General features: G+C 51.4%; 1 protein-coding gene across 3 annotated transcripts in view; it reads right to left on the bottom strand.

Moving 5' to 3' along the window:
* The window catches only part of LOC310817362 (zinc finger MIZ domain-containing protein 1-like), a 112,254-nt gene that overhangs the window by 4,047 nt on the left and 98,207 nt on the right, over positions 1-10,000 (bottom strand). For 2 of the 3 annotated variants that reach the window (XM_083687911.1, XM_083687913.1), the window contains 11 exons: positions 6,634-6,769; positions 5,964-6,078; positions 5,238-5,464; positions 4,410-4,620; positions 3,494-3,763; positions 3,012-3,194; positions 2,618-2,692; positions 1,997-2,165; positions 1,330-1,471; positions 837-1,047; positions 439-544 (listed from right to left, as the gene is read on the bottom strand). In XM_083687911.1, coding sequence (XP_083544037.1) covers positions 439-544; positions 837-1,047; positions 1,330-1,471; positions 1,997-2,165; positions 2,618-2,692; positions 3,012-3,194; positions 3,494-3,763; positions 4,410-4,620; positions 5,238-5,464; positions 5,964-6,078; positions 6,634-6,769 — 1,845 coding nt within the window. The remainder of the gene's footprint in view (positions 1-438; positions 545-836; positions 1,048-1,329; positions 1,472-1,996; positions 2,166-2,617; positions 2,693-3,011; positions 3,195-3,493; positions 3,764-4,409; positions 4,621-5,237; positions 5,465-5,963; positions 6,079-6,633; positions 6,770-10,000) is intronic. The other variant, XM_083687912.1, reaches the window with a different exon arrangement.

Consider the following 10,000-nt stretch of genomic DNA (forward strand, 5'->3'; position numbering starts at 1 on the left):
CACACCATAATGAGTGGAGAGGTAGGAAGGGGGGGTGATGGAGGGGATGACTATGTATCTTTGGTGGTGGAGGGGTGGGAAGGGGGGATGACTATGTATCTTTGGTGGTGGAGGGGAGGAGGGGGATGACTATGTATCTTTGGTGGTGGAGGGGAGGAGGGGGATGACTATGTATCTTTGGTGGTGGAGGGGAGGAGGGGGATGACTATGTATCTTTGGTGGTGGAGGGGAGGAGGGGGATGACTATGTATCTTTGGTGGTGGAGGGGTGGGAAGGGGGGATGACTATGTATCTTTGGTGGTGGAGGGGTGGGAAGGGGGGATGACTATGTATCTTTGGTGGTGGAGGGGTAGGAAGGGGGGATGACTATGTACCTTTGGTGGTGGAGGGGAGGAGGGGGGTGACGGGGGGGGGATGACAGAGGGGATGACTACGTACCTTTGGTGATGCAGTGCTCAGCGGGCAGCAGCCTCTTCTTCAGTAAGCCCTGGAGGACGGAGCGGACTGAGGGCCTGTGGACCAGCTGCAGCACAAACAGGTGCGACTGTGGAGGAGAACCATCATCATCATCAATATCTTCCTCCTTGTGGAAGTGACCATCATCATCACCATCATCATCATCTTCATCAACATCATCATCAACATCATCATCAACATCATCATCAGTAGTAGTAGTATTTCTTGTAGAGGTACAGTAATATTGTGTGTCTGTGTCTGTGTCTGTGTGAGTGTGTGTGTGTGTGTCTGTGTGTGTGTGTGTGTGTGTGTGTGTGTGTGTGTGTGTGAGTGTGTGTGTGTGTGTGTGTGTGTGTGTGTGTGTGTGTGTGTGTACTCACACAGCAGCAGGCGGTGACGGTGATCTGGATGGTGTTCCTCCCGGGCTGGCAGACCTGTTTCAGGTGCAGGGGTTTGTGGGACGTCTTGTTGTCTCCGCGCTCGATGGTGAGTGGCGTGGCGTTCACGCTGACCTGGACCGACGCCGGCCAGTTGGTGTTCATCTGGCGGTCCTCGTGGTGGTAGCACTTAAACTGCAGTTCCAAGTCTGACCTGCAGGGGGGGGAGACACACAGGAACTCAGCTTTTATGTTTTATTTAACCTTTATTTATCCAGGTTAGTTTCATTGAGATACAATCTTTATATTAACTCACTAACTGCCAAAGAATTCCGGAACACTCACCACCTAGAGTGCCAAGTGTTTTATTTACCTAGTAACAGAATTTGGATTGGCGTCCTGTGAATGTATTATAGAATGGGACCCCTGGTGGTGAGGTGAGGTACTGTATCATGTACTGTAATGACCATGTTGAGCCTCAGGGGGGAGCTCTTACCTCCACATGAGGGTCTGGTGTACGGAGGGGCGGAGGTGGAAGACGTGGTTACTGACGGCCAGGTTGTGCTCCAGCCTGAAAGGCTCCAGGACCACCCCGTCACGCACGGGGAATGTCAGCCGGAGCTCCTCATTAGGGTTGGCTGGGGGAGGAGAGAAGGAGGGGAGGAGAGGAAAGGAGGAGGAGGGGAGAGGAAGAGGAGGGGAAGGGGAGGGGAGGAGAGGAGGAGGGGAGGAGGAGAGGAGGGGAGGAGGAGAGGAGAGGAGGAGAGAAGAGGACAGGAGGAGAGGAGGAGGGGAGGAGGTGATAAGGTTAGACCTCAGAGTCAGGCTTATCCTCATGAGAGCAACAACAACAAATACACGTTAGGTTGTGATAGAAAATAATTCTAGTCTTTCAATTATGACTTTCAAGTGCTGTCACACACACACACACACACACACACACAGATCAGGTTACATTACACAAATTAGCTTTAGACGCAAGGATTGTTTTGAATCCCTATGGGTAAAATCCAGTGTGGGAGAGCAGCATAACGCAGTCCTGACACACACACACACACACACACACACAAACACACACACACACATACACACACACATACACACACACACACACACACACACACACACACACACAGCCAGCAGAGCAGAGCAGAGCAGCCTACCTGGAGGAGGAGGAAGAGCGGTGATATTTGGTTTGATGTCTGGAGGGAACGGGGGCTTGACGTCCTGGTTGGGCGACAGGTATGGGGGGATACTACTTCCTGGGGTCATGGGCGGGGTCGGGTTGCCCGGCACCGGGGAGTGGGGGTAGCTACCCACCGGCCGAGGGGGCTGCAAGACGGATCACAAGCACATCATCATCATCATCAATATCATCATCATCATCATCTCCATCTCCATCATCATCATAATCACCATCACCATCAGCATCACCATCATCTCCGTCATCACCATCATCATACTGTATGCCAGATTCATAAAATGAAAATAGTATGTTTCATTTAAAGTATGATGCTGTGCTCACAGACAATGGATCACGACGTACAGATCACAACATCTGTCAGACAGTCAAACGTACCCCGTTCAGAGGCGTTCAGTGGCGTAGCACACTAAGGCACATACCATATCATCGCAAGGTCCCTGGTTCGATTCCGGCCATCGACATATCCTGCATGTCATCCCTCCTCTCTCTCACCCATCCTTCCTGTTAACCTCTACTGTCTCTATCCCAATAAAGCAGAAATATCCTAAAAACATATTTAGAAATGAAAAACAAAACGTACCCCGTTCATGTTGCCTTGACTGTATTGATATCCGCTCCCAGAAAAGTTCTGATTCTGGCCATTGAATGGCTCTTGCTGGAAAAAGAGAAACAAGACCAACATGGGAAATATGGTTCTGCGTACTGTCATGGTACAGGACTAAGTACACAGGTACAAAGTGTGTGTGTGTGTGTGTGTGTGCGTGTGTGTGTCAAAGTTGATTGATCATGTGAACAGGATACAGGATGTAAATTGTGCATGCGGGGTGTGTGTCTGTGCGTGTGTGTGTGTGTGTGTCTGTATGTGCGTGTGTGTGTGTGTGTAAATTGTGTGTGTGTGTGTGTGTGTGTGTGTGTGTCTAGACTGCGCTGCATGCAGTCACCTGCTCTAACTTGTCCTGGTTCTCGGTGCTCACCTTGTAGTACTGTCCCATGGCTCCAGAGGGAGGGGGGTACTGGCCCTGGATCTGCTGGCCAGGCATCCTCTGGCCTGGGTAGTTGGGCGAGGGGAGAGGCCTGGAGGGGTTGGAGGTGGGGTACTGCCCCTGCTGGTTAGGGAACTGGCTGTTTGGTCCGTATTGTTGTCCTCCATAGGCAGGCTGCATGGGATGACAAGCATCAAGGTCATAATCATATTTGTCAAGAGAAGTTACATTTTCCCATTCAATCATGTTTTCTTTGAAATTAAGACAACAACTCCTTGGTGCACTCTGTTAAGGTCCCTACTAAATGTTTCAGTTTTTAAAGAGAATCACACACACACTGCAGGCACACAAATCTCAAATTTATATAAACCAACAATCTATTGAAGGCCAGTAAAGGCAGGTTAAGACAACACATATCTAATTCAGCCATTACTGTAGCGAGCGTGGCTGATGTTAGTCCGGGCTCCACTCACCTCCCCAGGGTAGGGTCTCTTCATGCCCTGCATGCCCATGCCCTGAGGCCTGGGTCCTGGGTAGCCTTGCTGGGGCATCCTCTGGCCGTGGCCCCCGAAGGGCCCCATACCCTGGCCCCGTGGCTGGTTCATGCCCATGGGGCTCATGTTGGGGTTGTTCATGCCCCCACCCATGTTCCCGGGCATGGACGGAGGGCCGCGCGGCCCAGGCTGGTTCATGAACTGGCTGTTGTACGCCTGGTTTGGTCCCATCTGGAAAGAGGAACTCATCTGCAACACAAGGGCAGGGCCAAAAGATCAGCAAAACTAGTATGTATGCTAGCTATGTATGTAAAGTTAGTGTGTAAAGCTAGTATGTATGCTACCTAGTATGTAAAGTTTGTAAGATAGCTAGTATGTAAAGCTAGTATGTATGCTAACAAGTATGTAAAGTTTGTATAGTAGCTAGTATGTAAAGCTAGTATGTAAAGCTAGTATGTAAAGTTAGTATGTAAAGCTAGTATGTATGCTAACAAGTATGTAAAGTTTGTATAGTAGCTAGTATGTAAAGCTAGTATGTAAAGCTAGTATGCTAGCTAGTAAGTAAAGCTAGTATGTATGCTAACAAGTATGTAAAGTTTGTATAGTAGCTAGTATGTAAAGCTAGTATGCTAGCTAGTATGTAAAGCTAGTATGTAAAGCTAGTATGCTGTGTTGGGTGTTATAACCACTCTTATTTGTGTTGCTCCTAGCAGCTATGTTGTATGATGCATACTGGCACACAAAAACACATAGAAACATGAGAATATACAGCATATGAACATGATATATGTGTATATGTATATATATCCATATGCACATCAATATAAACATGAGGACATCCAGTGTATGTGTGATTCCAGTGTGTTTACAGCTAATAAGTGATAAAGGTTCTTACTCGTACCGGTCCATACTGATTCATGTCCTTGTTCTGCGTGTCCTGCTGAAGGGCGGCCACGGTGGCTGTTGCCGTGGCCGTTGCCGTGGCAGCGGCGGCGGCGACAGCGGCGGCGGCGGCGGCGGCTGCAGGCTGGGTGAAGTCGTTGGGGTTCCGGGAGTGAGGAGGCATTCCCATACCACCGGGACCGGAGTTAGGACCCCCGGGGTAACTGGGAGGGGGGACAGAGAGATGGGTCAGTAACGGACTTTGCAGTCTCAACGGGGCTAACGTCTAAAGACCTCTTCACCCCCACTAGCCCCCTGTACAAGTTTCTCTCCTGTTAATAATAATAATTTAAAAAATATATTTTTTCCTTCTTCTAGCATTGTGACTGCCTACGTCCCCTGGTCCGAGCATTGATTACTTTACCTTATGATGACTGATGGATAGATGATTCACTTACTTAAACAAATGTATTTGTTGTAAGTCGCTTTGGATAAAGGCGTCTGCTAAATGCCATAAATGTAAATGTCATGTAAATGTAAAAAGTGAATATACAGTGAAAAAAACTAATTCGGAAGAAAAATAACAAAATAGGGACTACGTTAATTGTACACAGTCATTTACATTCACACGGCACATTCAGGGTCACTATGAAAACGCTTGATTCATTCTACTCAACCTAAAGTCCTTACAGCCCTAGGGTGTGTTGGACTTAAAATAAACATGACATGCACCACAGTACACAGAATAACAGAATAACCCTCCTCTCTGCACCTCCTGTGGACCAGGAGTGTGTCAACAACAACAACAACAACAACAACAACAAACAAGCAGGGCACTCACTTCCCCCCGAAGCCTCCTCCCCCTCCCCCCCCGGGGTAGTTGGGTCGCCCGTACATGCCCTGCTGCATGTAGGCCTGGTTGGCGTTGCCCTTGGAGGGGAACTGCTGCTGCTGCCCCGGGAACTGGGGGGAGTTGATCCCCGGGTTGTTCCCCGACATGGCTGAGCCCATGGGGTTCCCCCCCGGGTTCATAGGGTTGTTGTTGTTCGCCATGTGGCTCCCCAACACCTGGTGAACACACAGACGGACGTACCGCACAGGTTACATTAGATTGTATATGTTTTTTGGTGTTTTTTGTATGTATTTAACCTTTATTTTACCAGGTTAGTCTCAATGGGATTAACAATCTCTTATACAAGAGAGACCTGGCCTGGTTCGATGATTCGTTTTGTTATGTTTTGTTGTTCTTGATTAGAACCGTGTGAGGGTACCCGGCTTTCACTCATCTAGTGCCAAGGGTGAATAAAAAATGATGCTTAATTTTGTAGCCAATCAAAGTATTGTTGCTAGGTAAACACCACATAGAACACTTAAGGCACTCTCGGTGGTGAGGAGTGTTCACGGAATTCTTTGGCAGTTGGTGAGTTGAAGCATAAATGAACAATGGATCGATGAAGTCACAACTCAATGTCCTCAGGTGAGATCAACATTCGAATCAGACAGACTCCTCCTCCTCCTCCTCCATTGGTGGAGGCGTGAGCGACGTGCGCGTGCGGGGACACCTCACCTGACTCTGCGAGGTGTTGGTCACGCCCCAGACCGTCGTCACCACCGATAAGGAGCCTGGCGGCTGGTTGCTGTTTTGTTGCCAGGGAACCGAGTCATAGGAGAAGGATCCATCGCTGTGGAAACAGAGAACACACCATGTTGACATAATTCCCCGTTAGCTAATATTTGATCATGTCGTGTATGTAGTACAGTTACATACATTAGTGCCTTGTGGGTGTAAACAAATAGATTATAAAACAGGATGTATTATTTCTTTCCCCACTGCTGTGCTTACATGTGACCTAGTGTACTCTTCTGTGTAATTATTAACAACATGTAGCTAGCTTGGGAGGTATTTCTACCTTCTATTGACCCTGTTACAACCAGCAACACTGGTAGTTTGTCGAGGCAGTGATCTATAAGGAAAAGGTGGGGTTTTTCATAGGGGGCTGCAAGGGCTTTCCCCAGGGGTTTGGCCTGTCTCACACACACACACACGCACACACACACACACACACACGCACACACACACACGCACACGCACACGCACACGCACGCACACACACACACACACACACACACACACACACACACACACACACACACCAAAAGAGACGCACACACACACACACACACACACACACACACACACACACACACACACACACAGAGCGTTACTGCACACTGACCCATGTGAGAGGGTGGGCTTCATTGAGCTCATGGGGGGCTGCATGGGCACTTTCCCCGGGGGCTCGTTCTGTCTGTTCTTCTGGTGACGGAGGAGAAGAAGACGGCCCAGCTCCTCACACCAGGACGATAGCAGGGCTGGAGGAGGAGAGGAGGAGAGGAGGAGAGGAAGGGAGGGAGAGAGAAAGGGAGACAGAGAGAGAGAGACAGAGACAAAGAGAGGGAGGGAGGGAGGGAGAGAGGGAGGATTGTATTTATTAGCGTTGCTGACAGGATCCTGTGAGGCATAGCTCCAGAGACATAGCAGCCCTCCACAGCCCGGCCTCCCGCTGACGGAGACCGGCTGTGAGAGAGCAGAAAGGGCAGATGAAACATAAACAACAAGAGAAATAGAAGCATCTGAGCAAAGTATAAAAAGCAAATTGAAATGTAATGGCCCAGCTGACAGCGCAATGCATAACCTCCCCATATGAAAACGACAGGAGGTGAAGGGGAAAACCCAACCCAGCCAGCCGGTGTTCAACCACTACCGTCCTCGGCCACTAGGGTTCACTCTGGCCCTTCGGATGGACCTGCCTACCTACCTACCGGCTGCTTGGTTAGGTAACCGGCACAGACTGTGTTTGATCAAATCATATGCTTTTCATCTGCAGTGCATCTTTAGCAGTGTGGCCAACGACAAAAAGACCTCTCTTTCTCTCTCTCTCTCTCTCTCTCTCTCTCTCTCTCTCTCTTTCTCTCTCTGTCTGTCTGTCTGACTGTTCTCTCTCTTTCTCTCTCTGTCTGTCTGTGTCTGTTCATCTGTTCTGTTTCTCTCTTTATCTCTCTTTCTCTCACACACACACACACTCTCTCCCTCTCCCTCTCCCTCTGCCCCCCCGCCCCCCCCTCCCGGGCGGTACAAAAAGAAAAAGAGGGAATGTGGATCCAATCAAAGCGTAGAGGGCGGCCACCTCCTCCCATGATTCAGAGCAGCAGCAGCACTTCTCCAGCGAGGCAGCGGGGTGAAACAGAGTGCTCTGAGATCGCTGCTACGGCGAGCCGGGAGGCTCAAACACGCATACAGCCACGTCAGTATGACAGTTACCCTGTCACAGCCACAGTCCTGCTCTCACTAAACAAAGCTACTCCGCTGGCAGACGGAAGGAAGGACGGAGGGACGGGGGGACGGGGGGATGGAGGGATGGGCTACTGTTGCTGTGTTGTGAGGGGAGAGGAAGATGGAGGGATGGAAAGAGAGACAGAGAGAGGGAGAGAGGGAGGGTAGGGGTGAGAGGGAGGACGGGATGGAGGGAGGGGAGGGCAGGCAGAGAGAGAGAGAGAGAGAGGAAGAGAGAGGACAGCAGGCTAATGGGGCTGATGGGAAGGAGGAACAAACAAAAGCGTCTGGCTCCCTTCATAAACAAGGCAACAAGGCAAGATTTGGCCACACACACACACACACACACACACACACACACACACACACACTGCAAGAACAAATGGGATGTGAGATGGGATGGGATGGGATGTCCTCAGAGTGCCATGCCCTATTTCCAAATGTGAAAATAATAGGGAAATATCAACACACACACACACACACACACACACACACACACACACACACACACACACACACACACTTTATCCTCTCACACAGCCCACTTAAGGCAGAGCATCTCGCCCCAGAAGAACCTCTCCTTTCATTTGAACACTGAGCACACCAGCCTCGCTCAGTGTAAAGATGAGGGCTGGAATACAAAAGACATGTACAGATGGTGCCAGCAGTCTCCCCCCCTCCCTCCCTCCCTCCATCCCTCCATCCATCCCTCCTCCCCTCTGCACTAAAAGCAGCACGAGGCCCAGGCTGAGGCAGCTGGGTTTTTCCTCTCACTCTCTCTCTTTCTCTCTCCCTCCCTCCCTCCCTCCCTGCCTGTTCTTGGCAAGGCAGGTGCCAGGAGACAGACTTTGCTGTTCCTCCAGAGGAATCGATCACGGCCTGGGCTGGGGATGAGATCCGGGCAGGGCTGGGGCTGGGGCAGGGCTGGGGCTGGGGCTGGGGCTGGGGCAGGGCTGGGGCTGAGGCTGGGGCTGGGGATGAGATCGGGGCAGGGCTGGGGCTGGGGCTGGGGCTGGGGCTGAGAGGCTGGGGCTGAGAGGCTGGGGCTGGGAGGCTGGGGCTGAGAGGCTGGGGCTGGGAGGCTGGGGCTGGGAGGCTGGGGCTGAGAGGCTGGGGCTGAGAGGCTGGGGCTGAGAGGCTGGGGCTGGGAGGCTAGGGCTGAGAGGCTGGGGCTGGGAGGCTAGGGCTGAGAGGCTGGGGCTGGGAGGCTGGGGCTGGGAGGCTGGGGCTGAGAGGCTGGGGCTGAGAGGCTGGGGCTGGGAGGCTAGGGCTGAGAGGCTGGGGCTGGGAGGCTAGGGCTGAGAGGCTGGGGCTGGGAGGCTGGGGCTGGGAGGCTGGGGCTGAGAGGCTGGGGCTGACAGAGCAGCCTACTCCTCCATCACTGTCTGATCAGCTCTTTTTACAGGTGCACAAAAGCGCTGAAGGAGACAGAGAAGACACAGCAAAACCCCCCCCAAAAAAACGAAAGGCGGGAGGAAGGCAGGATAGTGGACTACCACATTCTGCGCTGTTTAAATGCCGCCCCCCCCCCACCCCCCACGGGATGGTGAGACACTTTCATTCGAGGGCCTGCCTGGCTAACAGCCACAACATGTTACTGCTCAATTAGGTCCCATTATTCTATTTCAACAAGGGGGTCCCTCACACCTCGCGGATGTTGATAAACATGTCTCCGCAATTTATCTCCGAGCCACCGAGAGAGAGAGAGAGACTCACAGGAGATCCCTGCTGTATCCTCTCCTGTCACACTCATGACACACACACACAGTACACACACACACACACACACACACACACACACACACACACACACACACACACACAGTATACACACACACACACACACACTGTATATACACACATACACACACACACACACACACACACACACACAGTGGAGGCCCTGTGTCATGTCACACTGCAGACTGCTGCTACTAAACAACCTCCAGGTTGTTTAATGCAGTGCTGCCTGTCTGCCTGTCTGCCTGCCTGCCTGCCTGCCTGCCTGTCTACCTGCCTATCTGCCTGTCTGTCTGTCTGTCTGTCTGTCTGCCTACCTGTCTGCCTACCTATCTGTCTGTCTGTCTGCCTGCCTGTCTGCCTGCCTGCCTAGCTGTCTGTCTGTTTGTCTGTCTGTCTGCCTGCCTGTCTGTCTGTCTGTCTGTCTGTCTGCCTGCCTGTTTGCCGGGAGTGAGAGCAATGAAAACAACACAGGGCAGCAGTGACAAGGCACATCTAGCTAGCAGAGAGAGAGGGAGAGAGGGAGAGAG

Source organism: Argentina silus, assembly GCF_951799395.1.
Source record: "Argentina silus genome assembly, chromosome: 16".
Classification (NCBI taxonomy): Eukaryota; Metazoa; Chordata; class Actinopteri; order Argentiniformes; family Argentinidae; genus Argentina; species Argentina silus.